This window comes from Eretmochelys imbricata, chromosome 8 (assembly GCF_965152235.1).
Source record: "Eretmochelys imbricata isolate rEreImb1 chromosome 8, rEreImb1.hap1, whole genome shotgun sequence".
Lineage (NCBI taxonomy): Eukaryota > Metazoa > Chordata > Testudines > Cheloniidae > Eretmochelys > Eretmochelys imbricata.
The window spans coordinates 20,499,427-20,525,675 of record NC_135579.1 but is presented as its reverse complement, the minus strand read 5'-3'; the positions used below and the strand labels follow the sequence as shown (position 1 = coordinate 20,525,675).

The 26,249-nt window shown below is 40.7% G+C and overlaps 1 protein-coding gene across 5 annotated transcripts in view; it reads left to right on the top strand.

The window, feature by feature from the left end:
• The window catches only part of CREBRF (CREB3 regulatory factor), a 36,048-nt gene extending 11,417 nt beyond the window's left edge, over nucleotides 1–24,631 (top strand). For 2 of the 5 annotated variants that reach the window (XM_077823671.1, XM_077823672.1), the window contains exons 3-9: nucleotides 2,290–2,415; nucleotides 3,397–4,462; nucleotides 13,866–14,060; nucleotides 17,148–17,337; nucleotides 17,837–17,910; nucleotides 18,205–18,327; nucleotides 18,559–24,631. In XM_077823671.1, the coding sequence (XP_077679797.1) occupies nucleotides 2,290–2,415; nucleotides 3,397–4,462; nucleotides 13,866–14,060; nucleotides 17,148–17,337; nucleotides 17,837–17,910; nucleotides 18,205–18,327; nucleotides 18,559–18,674 (1,890 nt within the window). In that variant the 3' untranslated portion in view covers nucleotides 18,675–24,631. Of the gene's footprint in view, nucleotides 1–2,289; nucleotides 2,416–3,396; nucleotides 4,463–13,865; nucleotides 14,061–17,147; nucleotides 17,338–17,436; nucleotides 17,911–18,204; nucleotides 18,328–18,558 lie in introns of those variants that run through there. The other 3 variants (XR_013346812.1, XR_013346811.1, XM_077823673.1) reach the window with 3 other exon arrangements.
• Nucleotides 24,632–26,249: the final 1,618 nt, after the last annotated feature.

Here is a 26,249-nt window from a genome sequence, read left to right as displayed (position 1 = left end):
AAGATTCTTTTGAGCTAACAAGGAACCTTCAGAAGAAGTGTATAAATTATAACAAGTGAGTTGCCTTTCCCAATCTGCTTTAAGTTAAAGCTAAGATGCTGAGTAGAGTCAGAGCTGTCCCCCTTGTAGGGTTTGGCTTTATTTAATAATAAAGTAATCATCAGTGGATAAACAAAACTAAAAGGTCAAGTCTTCTCCTCCGGTTTGACTACTCTTAGATTTGTTAACTCACGGCTGCTTAACCCATACCCTAGGTACTCTTTCTAGAGAGCCACACTTGCCCCTCTGTCTGTGAGCGTATGAGCCACCTGCAGAGTGAGCCAATGGAACACACTTACCATCTTCCAGCAAGATCACCACCTACTAGCAAGGTGGGTTTTCAGGCAAACACCACAAATTATGACCTGCTAGTGTCCTAATTCAGGAACCTCTTGTCCAGTTAATTTCAAATTTTATAGAAGAAATTTTGACTTCTACCAGTCTGAGTCGAGTGTGACTTCTTTTGTGAATTTTAGGGGGAGAGCAAAAATCAGGCTTATAGCAGTAACTCATTTTCAGCCTCAACTGCCATTGCTTCATAGTATTATTTCTGTGGCCAGTAATCTTAACCTAACTGCAGAATGTTTCTACACAAAGTTCCACCTATTCACCCAGTAGATCTTCCATTACAAACCAGTTGCACAAATGGTAAAATCATCAGTCTCTACCCAGGATTGAAATAATTGAGATGTACTTAAAGCTTCCAGGACTAGAATAGTAAGGGTGCTGCAAGGGAAGATTAAGGCCCACTGATGAAGCAGTGGATGAAAAACTTTGATAGTACCCATTCACAAGAGTATTAACTAGAGTATTAATCTGTCACTTCTACAAGCATTAAAATATCACTAAGCTCACCAAACAACTGAGAATTTCAAGTCAACAACAAAAAGGAATAAATGAGCAACTATCTAGCACAGGGGTTGGCAACCTGCAGCACGCGTGCCAAAGACTGCATGTGAGCCGATTTTTACTGGGCACGCTGCTGCCAGCCGGGGTCCTGGCTGCTGTCCCCGCTCAGTCCGCTGCCGGCCTGGGTGAATGGAATCCTGGGCCAACAGCAGGCTGAGCGGGGCCGGCGGCCGGGACCCTGGCTGGTGGCAGGCTGAGCCATTCAGCCTGCTGCCGGTCTGGGCTTCTGTCCACCGGCGTAGTGTATTAAATTTTCTCCCTGTAGGAATGTGCTACTTGCGGAGCGCCAGGACTGGCAGCGGTAAGTAGTACACTGTAAGTAGCACATTCCTACAGGGAGAAATTTTAATACACTACACCTGTGTAGGGAAGGCTGTGCCTCCCCAAACAGCCTGCCCCCTATCCGCCCCTCCCACTTCCCGCCCCCTGACTGCCCCGATCCCTATCCACACCCCTGACAGGTCCCCCAGGACTCCCACGCCTATCCAACTCCCTCTCTCCCCCCCCCCCCCCCCTCACACCCCGTTCCCTGTCCTGTTACCATGCCATTCAGAGCCCCAGCTGTGACAGCAGTAAGTAGTATGTTCCTATGGGGAGCAATTTAATACACTATACCCAGCCCCATTTAATACACTATACCCAGCCTGCTGATGGTCTGGAGTTCTCAAAACATGTTCTCGCACCCCTTATAAAAAATTACACTACAATTAGCTTAAAAACTTAAACTTTGTATATTACAGTAGTCGTTAAAAAATGTATGATGTTAATAAATACCTAGGTTTGATTAAACAAAGTAGTTGTACTTATGTGCCTGTGCTTATTTTGTGTTTTCGATGATTTACCTGCTAAAAAAATCTCACATGTCTCTCACCCCCAGAAAGGGCATCTCACACCCCAGGTTAAGAACCACTGCATTAAACTGATAAGATCTGCATTTTAATTTAATTTTAAATGAAGCTTCTTAAACATTTTAAAAACCTTGTTTACTTTACATACAACAATAGTTCAGGTATGTAATATACACTGAGAGAGACCTTCTAAAAACTTTAAAATGTATTTCTGGCACACGAAACCTTAAACTACAGTGAATAAATGAGGACTTGGCACACCACTTCTGAAAGGTTGCTGACCCCGATCTAGCAGCTACATGGTGGATACAAATTTTAGAGTGTCATGGGTAAAAGCACTGGGTATTGTTAACTGGCTGTTTGCTTACATGTTTATCTAAAGTTTTCCGAATGCAAGTATAGAACAAGTTCAAAGTTGAGGTATATGGGGTGTAGGAGTGCGCATGTAATGTAATACATATATATTTAACAAAATCAAACAATTTTGTTGTAGCCCAGCGTGAGCGGAATGGACCCTCCTTTTGGAGATGCCTTTCGGTGCCACACATTTTCAGAACAGACGCTGACGAGCACAGATCTGTTGGCAAATAGTTCAGATCCAGACTTCATGTATGAACTAGTAAGTTTGTTTTTTCCCTTTGTTTTTCCTTTTGGATAGCATCTTCCTTTCCCATGTAAATGAGGGGATGGTCTGTAGGGAGCTGTTCAGTGAAGGTCTGCTGTCTGATTATTCACTACTACTTATTACTGACTTAGTCCCCAACCATCAGGCCACCAACTGGGATGTTTCACGTACAGGAAGCTGTTAAAACTATCAGCAGAGGCTTTGGTATGTCTTATGTTCAGGAGCCTCAGATTGAGCAGATAGATGTATCGCTGCCACTGCTGGGATGTTGTTTGCCGACATAAGTCCAAGCAGTATAGTCTTGTCTAGGAAAGACATTACATTCCCCCAAGTTGAAGAAGAGACACATGAACAGAACAAAATGTAAACTAAGCTTATGTTGGAAATAACCAATTTTTCTTATACCAGACATGCATGGACTAGGAAAAAAGATTGCTCATATTTATTATTTGATTGATCTAGCTAGAACAAGGTTCTTCAGGGTTGGGATATCTGGCATTGATGGTGGCTGGTACGTGGAGCCCTTCTTTTCTTGGTCACTTGTATAAATCTGACCCAGGTGAGCAGGGAACTCAAGTAGTTTCTATCTGATGGCTCTTTTATATGTGAAATGAATTGCTGGTCTTAGTCCAGTTCCCAGTGACCAGGAGTGCACACAATACAAAAAACCATAACACAATTGTCCGGTACCCTTGCTGGCAGTCTCCGCACAGAAGCCCAGGATTGATGGAGCATGGAAACTATGCTCTGACCTTTCCCCTAAAAAGATTCTTCAACGCAATGCTGAGCCACTTGTGCTGTGTCTGGTTTTGGGATACAAACGCCTCATGTGCCATCAGGCTGGTACACTTCACCAGCACTCAGTGTTTTGGGGTTTTGTTTGTTTGTTTTGGGGCTTTGTTTGTTATAGACCAGGGAGCTGGATGGGAGTATTTTTCTAAAATGTGCCTTGTTAACTTGTCTTATTGTGCACAGGACAGAGAAATGGACTATCAGCAGAGCTCCAGAGACAACCTCCTTTCTATGGAGGACTGCAAAGATATTGAAAATCTAGAGTCTTTTGCAGATGTCCTGGATAATGAAGCTGCTTTCACCTCAAACTGGGAGCAGTGGGACACATACTGTGAAGACTTAACTAAGTACACCAAACTAACCAGCTGTGACATCTGGGGAACAAAAGAAGTGGATTACCTGGGCCTTGATGATTTCTCAAGCCCATACCAAGATGAAGAGGTGATAAGTAAAACTCCAACTCTAGCCCAGCTTAACAGTGAGGACTCTCAACCTGTGTCAGATTCACTTTATTACTCGGATTCACTCTTCAGTGTAAAACAAAACCCTTTAACTTCTCTGTTACCTGGGAAGAAAATCACAAGTAGAGCAGCAGCCCCTGTATGTTCCTCAAAGAACATTCAGGCTGAGGCACCTTTGTCAGACTATGTTCAAAAGGCAAGCAAGCCCACTTCAAGCACACAAATCATGAAGACCAATGTGTACAATAATGAGAAGGTGAACAGTCACGTTGAATGTAAAGACTATGTTAAAAAGGCAAAAGTAAAGATCAGTCCGTTACCACAGAGCAAACCAGTGTTGAGCCAGGCACATGCAGATGCGGCAAAGGAGAACACATGCTATTGTGGAGCTGTAGCAAAGAGACAAGAGAGGAAAGGGATAGATTCCCTTCAGAATCATAATACTCCTATTTTGCCTTTCAAAGAGACTCAGGAGCTGCTCCTCAGCCCACCCCAGGAATCTCCAGGGCTAGTTGTGGGGGAGAGCAGCCTTTCTGCCAGCACATCTGTCTCAGATCCTTCACAGAAGAAAGAAGAGCACAATTATTCTCTCTTTGTCACAGACAGCTTGTGTGAGCAGCCAACCAAAGGAGACCCTGAAGAGGATGAGGAGGATGAGGAAGATATTGAAGATGAGGACCATGATGAGGGGTTTGGCAGTGAGCACGAACTGTCTGAAAATGATGATGAGGAAGAAGATTATGAGGAAGACAAAGATGATGACATCAGTGATACTTTCTCTGAACCAGGTTTGTTAAATTTTGTGATGTATTAGGAGGTGGGCAACTCTCTTTCTGCCAAGCAAGTATTGGGGGGAAATATGCTTTGGAATGATTTATAGATATAAATGGTAACACTTTACCCTTACATAGGACCTTCCATCCAAGGATTTCAAATGCAAACATGAAACCTCACAGCACCCATTAGATAGGTATTCTTCCCATTTCACAGAGAAGGTCAGGGTCCCACAGAGTCAGTAATAAAACCAGGAAGAGAATGTAGAATTCTTGACTCCCAGCTTACTGGACACAACTGCATCCCTTTCCTGGGCTGGGATGTATTGAGTCAATCAATTGATAGTGGGATACACAGAGCCTTACGCCTCTGCAATAGGTTGTTCTTTTAGTATATCCAGAGAATTTTTATCCCCTGACAGTTGCCTGAGTAGCCCATGTGAAATCAGTTGATAGTCTGTCTAGATTCTACTGGACAATTGTCCATAATTCACAGATCAATCCTATAATTGTCCCTAATTGGCCCCCTGTTAGCAGTCTCAAAGACCAAGCATTCAATGGGACTGTGGAGACAGAACTCTTCTCTCATCTGCAAGTAGAAAACAGAGAACTAACCCTCATCTGGAAGGTGACAAGGCAGTAACTATTACTGTAATGATTAAATATAAGCAAAGAGGTCTATACTTAAGGGGCTTAGTTTTATTAGTGGGTATACACGTTTTACACAGCTTTCTAGCATAGAATAGTGATTAATAGCTTGTACAAACTCTTGACAATATGTAACTTTGGGGAAGAAACTCAAAAGGCAGTTAAAAAATTCCACTTTAAATCGGCAGTCTCAGTCAAGCATGTTTGTAAGGAGGTCATGAGTAGACCTTGTATAAAACAATATATTGGGTATTCAATATGCTCTGTATTACTTCTGTGTGTACATTACAAGTCTTTATTAACATCCTCTAAGCTTTCCCTCATTGCTTCTGTAGGGAATCCTCTCAACTTATTCTTCTGAAGGTTTGAGTGGCTTCTGTTATGTTTTTGTGTGGTATGACTTGATTGCCATATGGTATAACTCCTGACCCATTATGCCACATTACCAGATTCCCATGTTTAATAATATGTAATCTTGAAAAGGATTTTTTTTTTTAAATTGCTGGCATTTCAGTTAGTTGCATTGCATTAATTGCTCTTTTGAAAGTTTTTTCTGACCAGCAATCGCTTCCACCTTCTATTAAATACTACTACTCCTACATGTAGCAATAGCGTAACTAAGAAATAAAAAAGCCACTTGGCCTATAAAAGCTCACTGGAGCTTCAAGTAAATAATGAAGGTCATTTACTCCAAGTGTGGAACTAAAAGATTAAATCACCATTTTGTCTAATTACACCATACCAGGGTTTTGTGTTGCTTTTTTTTTTTCTAATCGAGAATGGAGCTTTGGCTATGCCAAAGTGTATCCCTGCCTAAATACACCTAGATGGGATGGAGGGAGTGGTGAAACAAGCATAGAGCAGGAAGACTTTTCATTCTGTTATACTGAAACTAAAGGTAGAGAGTTAAATTTGACACAGAGGTGCATTTCACTGAAAGGACAAAGAACATACTGTTTTTATTGACCCCTATCATGTATATTTTCTACTTTTGATTCTCCTTTCTTTCCTCCTTTCCCCCTCCCCCATTTCTGTGGGTTTATGAAACACTGACTCATCTGAACCTATGAGAAACTAATAATCTGCGTGCTCCTTCATTATCCATAGTTTAATGGACATCCTAAAAGTGGATAGCCAATCTCTATTGAGCAATGTTGTTTTGAGGTCTTATCCTCCTTACCTAGTCTTTGTGGAGACACATGTGCAAATGCATCTGCAACCGAAAAGAGGAATAATCTAGTAAATAAATGAAATTACAGTTTGGACAGGGGTTGGGGACTGTCTATTTAACTACATTCTCCCTTTCTCAGGCCAGCACTGAGTTGCCTTACTGCCATGGAGGCAGGAGTGTAGCTAATATATGGTAAGAGCATTAGGAGCCCAAACTTCAGCAAAGGTCAACTTTGCATGGGATTCCAGGTGGGTTGTCTAGGTTCTCTCGCACACTAGCTAATAGAGGACCAGCTGTTATAAAAACAGAATTCCTCTGTCTTTTCCATTATACAGGTAATAGAACGAGGGGGCACTAGTTTCTAAATTGATATATGTACCATTTCTGGGCATTCTAGGCTCTTCTTTCCTATGATACTGAGAATTGATGCAGCACCGTTCCCTCCTTCCCATCTAGGAGTGTTTAGGCTGGGATACACTTTGGTGTAGCCAAAGCTCCATGCTGGATTAGAATATTCAGTAGAATAAGAGGAGGCACTAGCTGGTTCATCTGAGGTCTAGCTGATAAATTGCTTAGACTGGGAACTGCTGATTTAGTAAGATGTCAGGGTGGATTGATTTAACTTTCAATCGTGATATAAATCAGCAAGCAGAAAACATTTAATCTTGATTTGTATTTTACTCAGTTATTTTTCTAAAGAAAGGTTGATACTTATTAGTTGCAGATCAGCATTTTTAATGGTTACTTACCAGTTAAATATAGCCATTACACTAAATTTAATAAATCCTTTGGATAACCAGGAGCATAACTATACGTATGTTAAGTTATACAATTGCTTAAATAAATAAATTTTTTTTTTATTCAATGTCTTAATTATTACATTTTGTTATGTTAGAAAACAGTGAATGACACATTTATTATTTACTAGATTAATATTTTATTCATGATTTGTGTCCAGCTGCATTTGGATCGAAATAGGAATTCAACTAAAATGCCCCAAAACTGCACAATATTTTTATTAGTTAAATAAAAAACTGCCTAAAATGTGCTGGGTGCATAAGAAAGATTTATCAAAACATGTTTTGATATTTCAAACTGATTTAGTAAATAAAGGAAGTATTATCTGTAGTTAGTGAATTGAACTGATTTTCTTATCACTGTGTTCTTCAAGTTTTAGAACTAGTAGATCTCATTCAACTCCAACTCCGTTTCTTGACTTTTAATGAATTAGTCATTGAACTGACATAGTTGAACAAACTGAAATTAAAAAAATATTCTCTCTGAACCTGCAGAAGCTACTACTGGTATCAAATTCTGGGTTAGCACTTCAAATTAAATTTGAAGTAAGTTTATTTTTAAAGTATGGTTAAAATACTTTTTTTGAAATCACCCTTTTTTATTCACCCTGCAAAGTTTCTCAAGCTCCAAAATGTTCTTGCCAGAAAACCAGGTCTAGAAGGATTTTTACAGACTTTTATACTCCTTTTTCAAATCTCTGAACCCTAATAATACTGGATAGTTACAGGGAAACAAAATGGGGTAGGTCACAGAGTGCATTTTAAATCCTAAACAAGAGTGCGAGAGTCTTTCCTTATCCTTAGCATGAATAGTGTGTGCTTTTTGGGATTAGGGTGACAGCTCATCCACTGTTCAGGAAAAATTTACCAGGTGCATATCTGGGTTTTTTTGTTTGTGGACTCTTTGTTTTAGTTGGTTTTTACAATGCAGAATTGATGGTTAAGAGATCATGTTCTCTGACTTAGACACTGACTTTGTGTGACATTGGGTAAGTCACTTAACTTATCCGTACTTCAGTTTCTGTCTTTGTAAAATATTCTTCTACCTCAATATGTAAGGCTAAATCACTTAATATTTGCAAAGCTCTTTGAGACCCTCTGAGGCAGAGGTTTTCAAATGGTGGGATGTACCCTCCTAGGGGGAAATGGAGAAACGTTTGGGGGGTAAGTGATGACACCAGCCCCGTGTGTCAGGGCTTGGGGAAGGAGCTCCACCTCCACCCCGTGACTCACCTCAGCAGGCCACCCTGTGGGTCAGTGTCAACATCTGCTGCAGCTGAGTCAAATTCTGCTCATGGCAGCCTCCTTACCCGGCACTGGCTCCACCCCCACAGACCATCTCACGTGCTTTTCCCCTACCCTGAAAACCTGGGATGGGAGGGGCAGGTATTGTGTCTATTTCTGTCTGGGTAGGGGGACAACCAAAAATTGTAACTCAAAAGGGGGCTCAGCTCAAAAAGGTTGAAAACTGCTGATTTGAGGAAAGATGCTTCTCTTGATTATCGCAGGTAGCTGATTGGATGTGGACTCCCTGAATGTAGCAAAGAATGCATTTGGTAGGATTGATCATATTCTTAACTTTCAGTACCCATTTATTTTTCTAGACCAGCAGTTCTCAAACTTCAGCAACCTGAGGACCACCATTTTGATTTAAAATTTGTCATGGATCCCCAAGCCCTCCACTCAGCCCCAGGCCCCACCTCTACTCCACCCCTTCCCCCAAGGCCCAACCTCTGCCCCTGCTCTTCCCTGTCTTTCTGCCTCTTTCCCCTCCCTCCCAGTGCTTCCTGTACACTGCTGAACAGCTGTTCCATGGCATGCAGGAGGCACTGGGGGGGAGGGGGGAGGAGTTGATTAGCGGGGCTGGCAACCCCGGACATGACTCACAGACCCCCTGGAGTACCCTCAGAGACCCTAGTTTGAGAAACCCTGTACTAGTCTGTAAACTGGGGTGGGCAAACTTTTTGGCCTGAGGGCCACATCGAGTTTCCAAAATTGTATGGAGAGCTAGTTAGGGGAGGCTGTGCCTCCCCATCCACCACCCCCTGTCCCCTGACTGCCCCTAGACCCGCCACCCTTGACTCCCACTCCCACCCCCCCCCGGCCGCCCCATCCAACCCCTCCTCTCATTCCTGTCTGCCCAACCCCCCCTTCTCCCTGTCCCCTGACCACCCCTGAAACCCCTGCCCCATCCAACCCCCCTCTCCTTCCTGACTGGCCCCCCAGGACCCCTGCCCCCATTCAACCCCTCTGTTCCTCACCCTGTGACTTCCCTGCCCCCTATCCACACCCCCGCCCCTGACCACCACCCCAAACTCCCATGCCCTCTATCCAACCCCCCCCCCTACTCCCTGCCCCCTTCCCGCGCTGCCTGGAGCACCGCTGGCTGAAGGCGCTACAGCTGTGCCGCCCAGAGCACCGAGACAGGCAGCCACGCCACCGCGCAGCACACAGCACCGGGTCAGGCCATGGCTCGGCAGCTGCGCTGCCTGGCAAGAGCTCGCTGCCCAGAACATTGCGACAACAGCACAGTGAGCTGAGGCTGCAGGGGAGAGGGAACAGCAGGGAAGGGGCCGGGATCTAGCCTACCGGGCTAAGAGCTCAGGGGCCAGGCAGGAGGGATGCAGTCTGCAGGCCGTACTTTGCCCACGTCTGCTTTAAACTGAGGGCACTTGCGTTGATAGCTGCCCCCCTGGAATGACTTGATCTAGGCAGGGTCAAAATCAAACTAGATAATTTTCTCTCTTCTCTTCCCTTCCCAATGGCCCCAATACATCGTTTTGTAAAGCAACTTTTGAAAAGAATGGGTCCAACTAACTAAAAATTAATAACCCATCTGTTTACAGAATGCCCTGAATGTCTAATATCTACTCAGCCATTTCATTATCTGAAGAATCTATGTTTGGTAACTTTTCTGTTTTCCTTGTGTCTTGGGACACTGCTCTAAAGAGGAACAGCTCATTAATCTAAACTTAAGATTTGAAATATCCTTGGAATTACAGTGTGAATTTTGTTATGTATTTTGATGGTCCTGTAAGTCTTTTCAGTTTTGTTTTGTACAGTATAAAGTTCTATTAATTTAGAATGTCCAAAGGTGCCCAAAGAGTCAGAGATGTAGACATGACCCAGTCACTTGTGTAAAATTATAGTATTAAGCAAGGTAGGGTTTGGTTTATAGCAGTGTCAGCCTGTTTAGTACCCTGAAAAACACATCATTAAAAATCCTTTTAACTTTTTTGTTAAAGATATAGAAAAGAAGGAAAAACAGTTAAAGCATTTCAAACGAAAGCCTTATTTAATACTTTACATTTTAAAACAAATGTTATTAAACAGTAGGAAAAGGTGTACATGAAATACCTTCAGAAATGGAAGAGATTCCATCACTGGTCTGTCAAGTAACATCTTTCACCTGTTCATTTTTCCCTCCCTCCTGTCCTTGACTATCTGTTAGAATTAAAGTCAGGATTATCTTTAAATTCTGTTAGGGTTAATTTGGTGACTATGACAGGCTTTCATTCCTCAGATAGGGGATTATCAGTGTTGGCTGATCCCACAACAGTGGGATTCATGAAGGGATTGAGAAGACTTTTTCTTTAGAGAACCCATTCCTATATGGGATTTAAATTTAGTACTTAAATGTCTTATGAAACACCCCTTCGAATCGCTCGCCAATTGTTGTTCCCTTCTTTACCTGTCTATGAAGGCTGCTTTCTTGGTGGCTATCACTTCTGCCTGAAGAGTTGGAGAAATGCAGACTTTAATTGCAGACACTCCCTTTATAGTGTTTTTCAGGGACAAAATTTCATTACATTCGCATCTTAAGTTTCTTTCTAAGGTGTTGGCTGAGTTTCACATCAACCAAGTCCTCCGTCTCCCAAGTTTCCGCACCCCCCACCCCCCTCCAAAGCTACATCAGACCAGGAAGGATGCTTCCTTCTGTACCTGGATGTGAGGAGGGCATTAACCTTCTGTTTGGGCAGAACCAGATCATTTAAAGCGTCTCCCAGGCTGTTTGTCTCATTTGCTGACAGGCCCAAAGGGTCCACAGTCTCCTCCCAGAGACTCTCAAGGAGGATTTCTGAGTAATGTTACTTCTTGTTATGAATTTGCCCATATACACCCTTCTCCTAAAGTGTGAGCCCATTCTGAAAGATCTCTATGTACCTTGGTGGCGTTACTTAGACTCCTAGAACGGTAGTGCTGGAAGGGACTTTGAGAAGTCATCAAGACCAGCCACCTGTGCTGAGGCAGGACCAAGTAAACCTGGACCATCCTTGACCGGTATTTATCCAGTCTGTTTTTAAAAACTTCCAGAGATGGGGATTCCACAGCCTCCCTTGGAAGCCTATTCCAGAGCTTAAATGCCCTTATGGTTAGAACGTATTTCCAAATATCTAACCTAAATCTCCCTTGCTGCAGATTAAGCCCATTACTACTTGTCCTATCTTCAGTGGATCACAATCCTCTTTATAACAGCCCTTAACATATTTGAAGACTGTTAACAGATTCTCTTCTTCCCCCCCCCCCCCTTTCTTTTCTCAGGACTAAACATGCCCAGTTTTTTCAACCTTTTCTCACAGTCAGGTTTTCTCAACCTTTTATCTTTTTTTTGTTGCTCTCCTCTGGACTCTCTCCAGTTGTCCACATATTTCCTAAAGTGTGATGCCCAGAATTGGACATAGTCCTCCAGCTGAGGCCTCACCGGTGCTGAGTAAAGTGGGACAGTTATCTCCAGTGTCTTACATACAACGCTCCTGTTAGTATACTCCATAATGATATTAGCCTTTTTCACAACTTTTTCACATTGCTGGATTTAGGGCAAGTGGCCTTAGACACATTCCCAAGGCTTGGACCTTGATACATACTTTTTCCAAGCATTATGCAATGCTTCATTCTTCTAGATCAGATGCTGCCCTTGGGATTGCAATCTTTTCTTCAGTGTTGGACTCCGCTCCAAAGCTCCCTCCTCTAATGAGGATACTGCTCAGAAGTCACCTGAAATAGAATATGCATAGGGATACTATTTGAAGAAGGTGAGGTCACTCAGCTTGTGCAGGAATTGGAGTTCTTTGAGATGTGTCCCCCCTATGGGTGCTCCACTATCCACTCTCCTCTTCCTCAGCTTGAGAGTTTCCTATATGGGACTTTGTGGTGAAGAAAGAACTGGGAGTGGTTTGCCTGTGCAGTCCTAAATATCTTCAGTGTGGGGCAGAAAGATGTGTAGGGTGCATGTGTGGATCAAACAGACATTGCTTCCAAAAGTCTCCAACCAGAGTTACATGGGATGCATGTGCTCTTGAAGTGGAGCACTTGAACTCCAGTTCCTGCACAAGGTGAGTAACCTCTCCTTTTGAGGCAATAGGGTTTTGACAGCAATGCTTTCACGGTGTTATAATACACTGAATGCCATTATAGTTGGCTTTAGAAGGGAACAAACTTACCAAATCATCATGGGAGTTTACCAACCCAGGCATAAAAAATATATTCTTACATTTATTATGGCAACCATGGTGGAAAAAACCCTGATATTTAATTCACATCATCCTGTCTTCCAAAACTGAAAATAAGCATTAACTAACAAATAGAATCCCAACGCTTACCTACTCTCTTGGTGCATGAGAAAATTGAAGTGAGATTCTCTATCTGTGCAATAAAACCACTAACATGTTTACTTATTACTTCACATCATTCCATGTCCTGTTCCCAATTATCCATTTTTGTCTCTGCAATTTGTTTTTAAATAACGTTCAATATTTTACTTTTAAAAAATTGTCCTACATAAAACTGCTGTGAAGAACTAAGTGGATAGAGAATAAAAGAGAGCTCTAAAATAATCCTATACCAGTGCTATAAAGTTGCAAAATGAAAACTGTCTATTCTGTAACCTGTTGGTATAGATATTAAAAACTGAGGTATACAAACGTATTTTTAAATATTTCATACAAACTGCATCCTAATTTAACTCTAAAGTGTCTTATCTTTGTAATTTGATTATTTATCTCTTCTCTTTTGTTATTAAAGAGGTGCAGACAAGGGATCAAAGTGAATGGATCTTGGCTCAAGTTGTTTAGATGAGAGGTGGGGCTGGGGGCAGGTAGTGCTGAACAGACGGCCTCCTATACTGGAACTCTTTCTCTTCCATTGGTCTGACAAAGCTGGCTATCATGACTTTCGGGGCATGCTACAAGGGTGATCTTTTTTCCCCAAGCTTTTGATGGTGTCAAAGTTTTGTTCTGGACTGATTTGATGGATTAGGATCTTGCTCTTTGTCCAACTTGCCCTTTAGGATGCTTTTTTGTTTTGTTTAAAATTCTACATTGCTGGGTAGACTCATTTAAGAAATGAGGGAGAACTAGAATGTTTTTGCTGAGAATTGAAGGAGAAAGTAATGAAGGAGGTGCAAGAAGGCTATCCAACACTACAAGAATTGCAGAGATGGCAGCTCTCACATTGTGTGGTGGTGAGATTGTGGGGGAAGAGGAGAGCTGGATCGTCCGTGGTATCGGAGCATAGAGAGGTTTTGGATGCAGTGGGGACTTTCCCCAATTCAGAAGTCATTGTCCTATCACAGTTGCAGCTGCATCAATGGCTATATATCTATTGCTGGATTTATGGCAAATGCCCAAGTTGTATACAAGGTGAAAAACATGGTTCATTAGATAGTGTGGAGCAAGTCCATTGAGGCCTTTAACTAAGTCTTCTCACTTGTATTTTCTTGAATGCTTGGTTTGGTACCTGTAGACACATTAGAATATTTCCAACCTTGAGTTTATAAGCTGACTAATGCAATTTATTCCTCTAGGATATGAAAATGATTCAGTGGAAGACTTAAAAGAAAGTACTGCAGTATCTTGCCGAAAAAGAGGCAAACGAAGATACTTTTGGGAGTATAGTGAGCAACTGACACCATCACAACAAGAAAGAATGCTAAGGCCATCAGAGTGGAGTCGAGATACGTTACCAAGTAACATGTATCAGAAGAATGGGCTCCATCATGGTAAGAGTTGTTCTCCAGTAACCAGTTAGTGTCTTTGATGCTGTCATCTTCACATAACGCTGCTGTCTCTGACTTCATGTAAGGGAGCTCTTGTTTTGCTACATGAGGAGGAATCACTGAAACAGTGTAATTTTTATTTAACTGTTTGGAATCTGTAGTGCATCCAGGCAAGAGGCAGTGCATATACATTAGTAACCTTCAATATACTTTCCCTCCAGAGGAAAATGGATGAATTGAGAATTGTAACTTCTGAAGTCTCTCAGTGAAAATACTGAATGTTCTAAAATCTCTGTGCAATACTGCTGATGTCACAAATTAGTAACAAACCTGATCTTTGCCCCTCAATACTGGGAGGCAGATCTAGTGTTGCTTGCAGTAGAGTTGACCAATATATGGTACTCGGATGCACTTTCATTCAAGTGTCAACTAAAGAATAGTCAACAAGGTAGAGGTCTGTCTTGCCTGGCTCCTCTTCACACACTCTTTCCACCCTTGTGTACTTGGCAGGGTTTTGGAATAATATCTATGAATACTTAAGTATCTTTTTGAATTTCTTTATTACACCCCCTTAGAACCTTAAAGTAATATTCTGTCTCTTTCCGTTTGGTGAACATATATCATATTTCCATCCTGTGACTTTTTTTTTTTTTACAAGCCAACTTTCCTGTATTTTGGACATTATTGATGCTGTCAAGGACAAACAGTTTTGAGAATAGAGTTTGTTCTTCTGTCTTGTGCCCTCTGCTGGTAGGCAGTTCCCCACCTGGTCATAATTCTGAAGGGACTTGTACATTAATGAAATAAACAAACTTCCTTAATTGTATTGTTAACATCCTCTTGCACTACTCAAATTGAAAACTTCCTCTGTCATTTTTAATACTGATAGTTTTCAAAGCCTTTGTTTATAAAAAATAATGTTACTTGCTATTCTGTTCGGGATGGAAATTTTTTGAATTCAGTTAATGCATTTCTGTTTATTTAAATGTGCAATATGTGATATCTTTATCACTAACAAATATAATTATATATACCGTGTATATACTTGTTCATAAGCCAATTTTTTTCGTAAAAAAGGGAAGTATCAGAGAAGGGGGTCGGCTTATGAACGGGTATAGAGAAGGAGAGGTGGGACACAGCCCCTCCCTGCAACAGAGGGAGCAAGGAGAGGCAGCAGAGTCAGAAGGGATGCAGCAGGGCCAGAACCTCTCCACTTCTCGCCACGCTGCTCTCCCTCCAGCTTCCAAAGCAGCTACAGCTCTGGGGCTGGCAGGCTTCAGCCACACCGCTCGGCCCCACCCACCAGAGCAGGCTGTGGCCATGCTGCCCGGTCTGGCCCGCTGGAGTAGGCTGCGGCCACGCTGCCTAGCCTGCCGGAGCAGCTCTGGCCAGGCCAGAGACCTCCTCCTCAGCCCTTGCCAGATAAGGTGGGAAGGGATGGAATGGGGAGAGTGTGGGGGTCCCGGGCTAGGGGTTGGGTCATGTGAGGGGTGATCATAGGGATTACTCCCCTGACCCCGAGCTTCTTCCCCCCCCAAAATTTTCCCCACCAGTTGCTGTCCCGGCCTGTCAGGGTAAGCAGCTAATGTGCCGGGACACTTTGTTTACTTCGGTTTACCTCCGTGCGTGAGGACGCTTGAGGTAAAGAAACCATCTCAGCCCGCCAACGGCTTATCCTGATGGCCCGGGAGCCAAAGTTTGCCGACCCCAGAATTATAGGGTCGGCTTATGAATGGGTCTTAAAAATTTTTTCCATTTTTACTTATCCATCTTGTGGGGGAGGGGTCAGTTTATAAATGAACCGTTTTAAGATTGAGTATATACGGTATATTCCAGATTGGGATTTGCACTTCTGTTCACTTTTATCAGAAAGTCCTCAATACTTTCTTCAGAGGCATGATTTGGAGGGTTGTTTTGCAAGACCTTTGTACATAGAACTGCCCTTTAACTCAATCAGTTCTGTATGCAGAAGGCTTGTAGAATTGAGCACTTTGTTAAATTCTGCAACTTTTGGATGGTAATGTATGTGAAAGGCCAGCTGATGCCTCATGGCAAGCCATTTTAGTTATCAGTTCAGCTGGGAAATGTCTATGGGGAAAGTGTTTGCCAGTATCTTTGTTGTTTTAAGTAAAATAGTATCTTTCCTGTTTTAAATAATCTTCGGAAGGGAAATGTGCAGCAGAAACAGATACTCCTAAGGAATAAAGATCCTGATTTTTCATGCACTTATCCTTAGTAAAACCAAACTGACTAAGAGAAACACAGGAGATATGTGAATTGCATAAGTTTTTAATACTCATTAGTATCTATAAAGAGATCTTCCTCAAAGATATCCACAAGGATTTGGCTAGTCTGTACATTGGTTATGCTTAGATCAGGGGCTCTCAAACAGAGGGTCGGGATCCCTCAGGGGGTCACAAGGCTATTACATGGGGGGTCGTGAGCTGTCAGCCTCCACCTCAAACCCTGTTTTGCCTCCAGCATTTATAATGGTGTTAAATATATTAAAACTTGTTTTTAATTTATGGTGGGGGGTCGCACTCAGAGGCTTGCTATGTGAAAGGGGTCACCAGTAAAAAAGTTTGAGAACCACTGGCTTAGATCAACCACTGGTCTTTTATTGTGATACCAACCCTTTACTCTCACTTCATGAAGAAAAGAAGATAACAGAGTAACGGATTGTTTTATTTCTTGGTGTGAATTTGATGATAATGCAAGTGAGATTAATGGAATGAGCTACAGTGGGAAGGTTATGATATTATGAAATCTTGCTGTTTTGCCTCATCCCTGACTTGTAGCATCCACAGTTCAGGGAGCATCCTGGATCCCACCCATCGCTGCTCATGCATCTCAGTCCTAACCAATCAGTCATGCTTTTCTGGTTCTGGATGGATCGTCAATAGTGCCAAACTGTGTGGTGGTCCTGTTTTACATTGCAAAAGGTCACAGAAACTGACAGGTTGCACCCAGGTCTCCAGTGTTGAAAAAATAAGCCCAACCTACTCCCCAGATGCAGTTTAAGAATGTTTTTCAGATGTATATCTCTGTATTCTAACACCCCTCAACCCTGTTGTCTGTGTATTCAAATAGGAAAATATGCAGTAAAGAAGTCACGGAGGACTGATGTGGAAGACCTGACTCCTAACCCCAAAAAACTTCTCCAGATTGGCAATGAACTAAGGAAACTGAATAAGGTGATTAGTGACCTGACACCAGTCAGTGAACTTCCCTTAACTGCCAGACCGAGGTCAAGAAAAGAAAAGAACAAACTAGCTTCCAGGTAAACTTTAAATGGCTTTTACCTGTGTGAATTAATCCTATTTGGGATTATTCTAGACATGTGCTTTACAAATGAGACCTCTTTGAATTTCTTACTTAGAGAGAGGCTGCATCATCCTTGACAAGCATTGTAAGGTTAGTATTGCTTTAATCAAAAAAAAAAAAAAAAATCCCCCAAACAACCAGGGCATCTGATTCACATTGAAAAATGCAAACTAGATTGTACTTTCTTCCCATTGGAAGCAGGCCTCGCTGATAGATTTTGGCACAGACCCTGAAAGCCACCCTGTTAAGTTAACAAACAGGAATCTGAGATTCTACAGGCACTGCTGCCATATTGCATTTCTTTGTGTGTATGAGTGATACCAAATACAAGCAGTGGTTGTAAAGACGATGTGGGAGCAGATAATAAGCCACAATCTCTAGCAGCACGGATGGAAGTTAATGATAATGAATGTTCTATAGTGATTAGAGGTATATTGACTCTCTCTCCTTTACAGGGCTTGCAGACTAAAGAAGAAAGCCCAGTATGAAGCCAATAAAGTGAAGCTATGGGGTCTCAACACAGAATATGGTAATTAACTTTTTTTCACTTACACAGTTTTTCCTTTGTCTTACTACAAACAGTTGTATGTTTTGTATTTTCACGTCACCAGAGTCCTACTTTGGACAATTTTTTATGCAGAAAAGGGTGTTGGTATTTAACTTGTAAGTAGTGCGTAAAGATAACTCAATTTGCTTTTGATTAGTTATTGGTGTTGTGCTATTTTAGGACCCATTGCCATAAAGTGCAGTACATAAACATAGGGAAACACAGTTCCTGCCCAAGAGAGATTACTGTGTGATCCAGTGTTGTCTTTTTCTGTAGATAATTTGTTGTTTGTGATCAACTCTATCAAACAAGAAATTGTCAATCGAGTGCAGAGTCCTAAAGATGACAGAGGACCCAACATGGAACAGAAGCTTGATGTACTTATTAAAGATACTCTTGGTAAGGAATCAACTTAATCAACCACATACTCCAAAACTGATATGTAACAAGTGTTGAGTCCCTTCAGCCTAATATTTCTATAGGAGCAGCTGCCCAATTATCACCGAGCTTTAGCCGTTCTGCTTGGTTACTGACCAACAGCAGGACTTCTGAGTGTTTGTATTCATTCAAATATGCACATATGTGGGAATAAAAGAGATCTTAAAGTACATCCCTAACTTTCCTTTCCAGGACTACCTGTAGCTGGTCAAACATCAGAATTTGTGAACCAAGTTTTAGAGAAAACTGCAGAAGGAGACCCCACTGGTGGCCTTGTAGGGCTGCGAATACCAACATCAAAAGTTTAACAGACATCATTTCACCTAATTTCATTGGTCAGAGCTCTACCTGTGTTAAGTACTCCACTGTAAATTTCATTCTGGTCTGCATGTCAGTTTAGCATTATGTAAACATTTAAAATTAGGTTCCATAGCTGTTTTTTTTTTTTTTTTTTAACAACAATGTAATAGGATAAGTAAGCGCACGATATAAAATGCTTAATTAGCATTTTTGGAGCATAAACCAGTATTACATAGTATTAAAGCTGCTTCAGGCACAAATACAGAGATTAGGTGTTTTTAAACCTAGGACCAGATCATATAATTTGCTTTAGAAGCAAAAACACGTTTTGTGCTTGTGAAAATTTTAGCAAAATGCCGAACATTGTGGCAGGTTTATGCTCTGAGTAAAATAAAAATTTAAGAGGAAGCATTCTTTTGTAAACTGTCAAAGTTTAGTGGGTTTTTTTAGAATTACTGCTTTTTTTCTTCTAAAAAATAAAACCAGTAAGCTTTCTTTGCACCCATTAACTTGTACATAGTGCACACGGCATTAGAGCTAGTGTGCCATATAAGACTTTAATTTTCTGAGCTTAATATTGTATTTAAATGTCTGTGAAAGTAAGAGGAGGAAAAAAAAGTATATTCTTTGTGCCTTGTATTTTGGGGGAGAGCTATAAATATAAGATAGTAAAGTTTTTGTACGATGAAAACCCTGAGGAAAACACAAGATGTATAGATGGTAAGATTATGGGGTTTCATGTATTTGTTCCAGCTCTTACAAATTTTTGAATGTATATAAGAATATGTTGAAAATGTAGATATATGCCACAGAGTCTATGTATTGTATAAAAGATGGCTCTAGAAAATTCAATTTCGGTACTTGGCCGGAAGAAAACAAATACTTGCACATTAATGCGATTGTTTATTTTTGTACCAAAGACAAATGCAACTGATATGGCAAACTGCCAGTCTAAGTAAAGTTTTGCACAGCTTACATGATACTGTACTGAATGTAAAAAAACAAAAAAACAAAAAAGAAAAAAAAAATTAAAGGTCAGGGTTAGGGATCTTACTGAACTGTGAATTTTTTTTTTTTTTTGTTTGGGTCCAATTATCTACAGAAGGAGCATTCATACATAATATTATTTTGCTGTTCTTCTAGTTCGCTTCCATAGTAGATAAGTTGATGACCATCTCAAAGTCTCAATCTTTTTTTTTCTCTGCATTTGCTGTAGGAAATGTTTAATATATGTGGATTTTAGTAAGCTATTGGAAAAATAGTTTTCAACTTTGAGAATTTAAAAAAATTATTTAGCTTGTTGTAGGATACTTCCACCAAACAACCAAAATAAAATTATTTTTATTGTAATATGTATATATGTAAAGAGGAAAAAGAGCTACAAATCTAATTCCTTAGTTGCCACTTTTCCAGTTGATGTATTATTATGCATGTGATGTTTCAAAGGATCAGCACAGGCTTAAAACAAAAACAAAATTTATAGTTTTCTTTTATATTTTTGTACAGAAATTTCAAAACTAGCTTCTTCAAACTTATATGTGACTTATTCTTAATTCAGTAGTTTCTGTGATTGGGAAATACTAACACACATTAGTTCTTATTTGCTCCTCTGCTCATAAGAGTTTGCTTTGTTAGTGTTTAGAGTACAAATGAAAAGCTTTATCTCTTGACGAGAAAGTCCTTTATGTCAAGGCAAGATCATTCTCTGGTTTCATGGACCCCTTTTTCTTCCCTTTCCTTTTTATTTAAAGATAATGACAAAACACTGTCTACTGAGAATAGAAATACCAAATACTTTAAAATGTAGCTGCTGGAAAAATGCAAAAAAAAAAAGTCCATGAAGGTTTTCTTTCCACTCCCTTTGGGGAAATCTCTCTCCTTTTATGTAGTTTGGCTAACTGTGACTCCTTTTATGTATAGGTAGGGGATTATTTTTATACCTAAACTTTTAGTGTAAGATGGTCTGAATCAAAAGTAGTAAACTAAAGAGTGGAAGATGAAAATGGCAATCCTGCTACATGCTTGTAGTGTGTCCACAACTTATTCTACACCTTGATATTTTGAAAAACTTAAAAGGGTGGAGGGAAGCCAAAATACCACTACTGGACTGTATCACAGAGTTTTTTTCCTTCAAGACTTGTGAAAAAGTACCCAGGACTATCTAGTCAAAATGTAGACAATTCGCTTAAAGGATTTGCAAAACCTGAGCAGGGGACTGTCTTGTTGGTTTGGGGTTTTTTGGGGGTGGGTTTTTGTGTGTGTGGGGTAGGTTGTTTTGTTTGCTTTTTTTCATGTGGCGGGAGGAGAAGCAGCACAGGTTTGTAGCTTCAGAACAGAACATAATGGGTCAGATGCATCCCTGTTGTAATTCTACCAATGCCAAGAGTTACACCAGAGATGCATTTGGCCATTGAAATCTTGACAAAGAATGTCTATGTCATGTAAATTTAAAGTCATGGCTATACTGAGATTTGAAATAATGTTAGTCCTTTCTGGTGTTTAAACATTCACAATGCTAAAAAGGTGCAAACCCTATATCAGAACTGTATAGGCAAGGCAGTATTTCAAAATACGATGACAGTAGTTTTGCGATCAGGTAGGATTTACATGACAAATTAAACTGACGATAAGGTAGAAAAATGCCCTTTTCTAGCTGCTCAGGAATACTGAGCTAACATCGCTTTATAGCTTTTTATTTTGTCTGAAAACCAGAATATGATTTTGGTCTAGCATTTCAAAAAAGACTTTGAATCTCTTTAGTGGATTCTGTACCCTTGCATTTCAGTGTTTTCTATGTATTATTTTAAGTTAAATAGTTAAAAGCTTTTAAATAGTTGAGCTTTTTAATGTTGACACTTTATTTTGTACCTATTTATATAAGTATGTATATCTTAGAAAAGCACTTTGTTTAAAAAGAAGAAGAAAAAAATTGCGTTTTTATATGATTCCTGCCATTTGCTGCTAACTCTGGGCTGGTCAGAATGCTGCAGCGATACTTGATCTAAATAAAACCTGGCAGTAAAATGTAGAGTAAAGTTAAGACCTTTGCTGGTTTAACTTTATCATAAAGATGACATAGGCAAGCTGTGCAGCTTTACATTTTAACCAGGGGACTCTGTGGCATTTAAACCGTCTAGAAATGGTTGTACTTTAATGCCAGTAACAATCTGCTTCCTCTAGTGTCATTAAAATATATATGTTTAGTGTATTCTTATCACAAACAAATCTTATAAGGGTAAAAATACAAATGTACATGTTCTGTTTTTTGGAAATTGTGGCATGCATTTTTGGATGATCTTTAGAGAATAGTTCTCTAAAGGCTTTCAGCATTCATACATGGTATGTGGAGCTTAATGAAGTCCTTGAATATTTTTGAGTGTAGGCATTGTGAATATTCACTTTAATTCTGTCATCCAAAACCAATTACACATTTTTATTTAATAAAAACTAAAAGCTCATCCTTTTTTCTGATACACTGGATTCTCTAGAATTTGTTTCCATATTAAAGCATGCTGTCAAACTGCTCTTGTTAAGATCTTGTCAGCCTGAATTTGGGTGCCACACTTTTTGAATCAGTATGATGGACTGCGTGTTCTACTGTACCATGTATGATTCTTGTCCGTTCCTATTTCCTTCATGCCAGATTATGATGTGGCTTTATATTGTGCCTTACTTGTACATTTAGAACTAAACGTTTTTATTTTTCATTCCCCTGAACCTGTTAAATCCTTTGACCCTTCTGAAAGCAAAATCAGAACTATGATAAAAGCATCATGAAGGAACTTCAAATGAACCTGATTTCAAATTCTCTTAATAGTCACTTTGTGTTTGTATGGAAGACCAATTTTGAATGGCCTTGGGAGATGGGGGTGCTAGGGCTAAACAAATAAAATAAAAAATATTTTCCACTACATCCCTTCAGCTAATGCTTTCTCTGACTTTCATGAGTTTATCAAAAAAGTTTTCTGACTTATTTTTTGGGGGTCTCTCTCTTAAGTCTCCAGTTAGATGTGGATGTGCTTGATTCTCCTCTCATAGCAGTATAAATCAAAAATAACAACACTGACATCTGTGATATACATTGATGTGAGAATCGGGTCCAGGTGTGCTCAGTTCATCAGCTTGAAGTTTAGTAAGCTCTTTTTTCCAGATTAAAAAAATAGCAGTAAAAAGCAAAATTCTTCCTTTATAAAACGCATGGTGGGCCTTTTAAGTAATCTAAAAAGGACCAGACATATTTCTGAAATACAATTCTGCCAGTTTGGATTTCATTTTTAAAATCTATACCATTATCTGATGTTTGCCTTCATTTAATAAAACTGTTAATTTATTCACAAATGTCAAGAATGGATGTGCTTTTATCTTCCATAAATATTTTTAAAACATATAGGTAGGTGAAAAATCTTAGTTTTTTAAAAATATCTACTTTGAAAGGGTTGTATACAGTTGCCTTCAGCAGAAATAGAAAATATAATTTTGTTCCTCAAACTTGCATAGCAGTCTTCCTGAAATGGTGTTGAGGCATAGCCTATTATGTAATATGAATGTTAGTATCTTTATTTGGCCTTGGGACCTGAATTTCAAGAATGTGTCTAATCATGATTTTTTTATTTTAAAGTTAAAGGTTTCAGTTGGGTACCACTAGTTCAGTATGCTACCAGATGAAACCTTGGCTTATTCACAGAGCTGCAGTTCATTTTGTTTACCCTAGGGATCATGCAAAATACATTTCAAATAGTTACTGCTGAAGCGGCTGATTCTTGTTGTAACCATATAAAGGGCATTACCATGTTGAGAAAACACCACTTTTTTTAATATCCCAGTTTACATTGGAGATATGTCAATGTCCGCATTGCAGAAGTGGCACTCTAGAGTATATTTTTTTCACCGCATCCAAAAACTGAAAGGTACCTTGCTAATGATGTTTGATTTACATTTTACAATAGGCCATGATTTTTAATGGATATAGCATGACCAGGTGCGTGTGCTGAATTTATACCCCTCAGCCTCTTAGACATTCATTAACTTCCACAAAGGCAAATGCTGATTATGCATTTATTAACTGTCTTTCTTTCTATTGAGCAATGGAGGCAAAAATAAAGCCAGATCCATTTAAGACAAATCTCAATTTTATTTTTTAATCTGGACAAAAATCCAAAACTCTTTATTTTAAGCAAGCAATATACTGTATATTGTAGTACTGTATCAGCATTTAAAGATTAAATGGGTTAGGAATACTGGAGAGTTAGATATTTGCATAAGCCAAACTTGGGTGTGTAGAATGGTTAGAGTAGGATTCTCTTGACTTGGACTTTGTGATTACAAATGCATCTTCTATCCCAATACTTCCTCTTTTTTCCTTTCTCTTCATGACGTTAAAAACCAAAAAAATGTAGTGGTATAAATGTAGCTGCTTTTTGAACCTTTCTTAGAACACTATATTCTACTAACTGCATTTCTGTCGATTTGAACCACCCTTTTCCCCTACCCTTTTTAGAATACTTCATCTGTCTAAAAGATGTCTTGTAGCTCAGTAATTGTGGCTAAAAATGAACTCTAAGGCTGATGGCACATGGTGGATATAGTGAACTGACTGAATGGCAAAAATTAAAATAATTTTTAACAAAACGTGGCAACCTGCTCTGCTTATGCTTGGGGTCATGTTTGTAATGCTGTCCTCAATATTCTGTAGTCAATTTCCAACTGGAGCTCAGAAAAACTTACTAAAAGTCTTGTGTCTCTGTCAGAAAATAATTTTACCTTGTTAAAAGCATGATCTGTTAAGAGTTGCAATGTTTAATGTTGGTTAATAGTTGTGCAGTTTTCTTTTTAAAGAGGCACAATTAAAATATTGATTTTGTTTACTCTGTCACCCTGGAGCCCTAGCACTTCTATTCAGATACAAACTCATCAATGTATGCAACATCCTTTGTAATTTAAAATAAAAAATTGTGGAGAAAAAACAGTTCTCAAATTTTTGTGCTTCCCATTTGGTGTGTTCTCCCTCCTGCAGTGCATCAGCGGAGGTGTTGCTTCTATAGTTCTCAGGTAAAATTACTGGGGTTTCCCCTGTAGAATGTTGTACTGACATTACAGGAAACTTGAAGCCCTCTTAAAATATCAGAGTTGGAAGGGACCTCAGGAGGTCATCTAGTCCAACCCCCTGCTCAAAGCAGGACCAATCCCCAATTTTTGCCCCGATCCATAAATGGCCCCCTCAAGGATTGAACTCAAAACCCTGGGTTTAACAGGCCAATGTTCAACCCACTGAGCTATCTGCTTTTCTCCTCTTTCTCCCTTTTGCGCCCCCCCTCGCCCCCCATAGAATAGGGACAGCACAATCATCAACAGGGTAAGCTTCTCCCATTGCCCCAGTATCATGCTTCAATATTCCTTTTAGAGAGATGATTACTAGATATGAGGATAATTTAATCTCTATCCCCATTCAGTCCTCGGCATAGTAACAGCAACTTGCTGAAAAGGTGCTTGAGTGATGTGGACAGTTCTCCAGTAAAACCTAGACTGAGACCACCAGGTTATTTTACAAAAGCCACAAAACAACTATGATATGGTCTCTGTGGACTTTGGTCTCTGCTGCCCTTTCAAGGTATGTTTAGCAAACTGCACGCTTGAGGCTGGGAGGAACCCCTTTGTGCATGCTAGGATGAGGTGGTGAAAAAGCAGGATCCTGCATCAACACACTCTTCTCTTTTTGTATTCTCAGGTGGAGAGTGTGTAACAGCCATTCCATACCCCTAATCATTTTCGTTGCTCGTCTGAACCTTTTCCAATTCCAATATATCTTTTTTGAGATGAGACGACCACATCTGCGCATAGTATTCAAGATGTGGGCTTACCATGGATTTACATAGAGGCAAGATGATATTTTCTGTCTTATTGTCTATCCAGTGGTGAGCTAGAGCCGGTTCGCACTGGTTCGCACAAACTGGTCGTTAAATTTAGAAGCCCCTCTAAAAGGGCTTCTAAAATTTAACAACCAGCCAAAAGTGGCACCTTAGGTGTTGTCTGTGGGTGCTCCGGGCGGAGCATGCATGGGGAAAATTTGATGGGTGCAGAGCACCCCGCCCTGCCCTGTGCCCGGCCCCAGCTCCCCTCACCTCCGCTCCGCCTCCTCCCCTGAACGCACCGCCCCGCTCTACTTCTCTGTGTCCCCCCGCCTTCCCACAAATCAGCTGTTCGCGCGGGAAGCTGGGGCAGGCTGAGAAGCAGGCGGCGGCTTCGTGCTCAGGCCCAGGGAGGTGGAGGCAAGCAGGGGCAGGGGGGCGTGAGGAGGGCCGCCCATGCTTCAGCAGGTAACCTGGGGAGGGAGGCACAGGGGAACCGCTCCCCGCCCCAGCTCACCTCTGCCTCCCTGGGCCTGAGGGCAAGCCGCCACCTGCTTCTCAGCCCTCCTAGGCTTCCCGTGCGAACAGCTGATTCACAGGAAGCCGGGGGAGGGGGCAGAGAAGCAGAGTGGGGCAGCGCTTTCAGGGGAAGTGGCGGAGCGGAGGTGAGCTGGGGCTGGGCGGAAAGCTGCTGGTGGGTGCTCTGCACCCGCCAAATTTTCCCCATGAGTGCTCTAG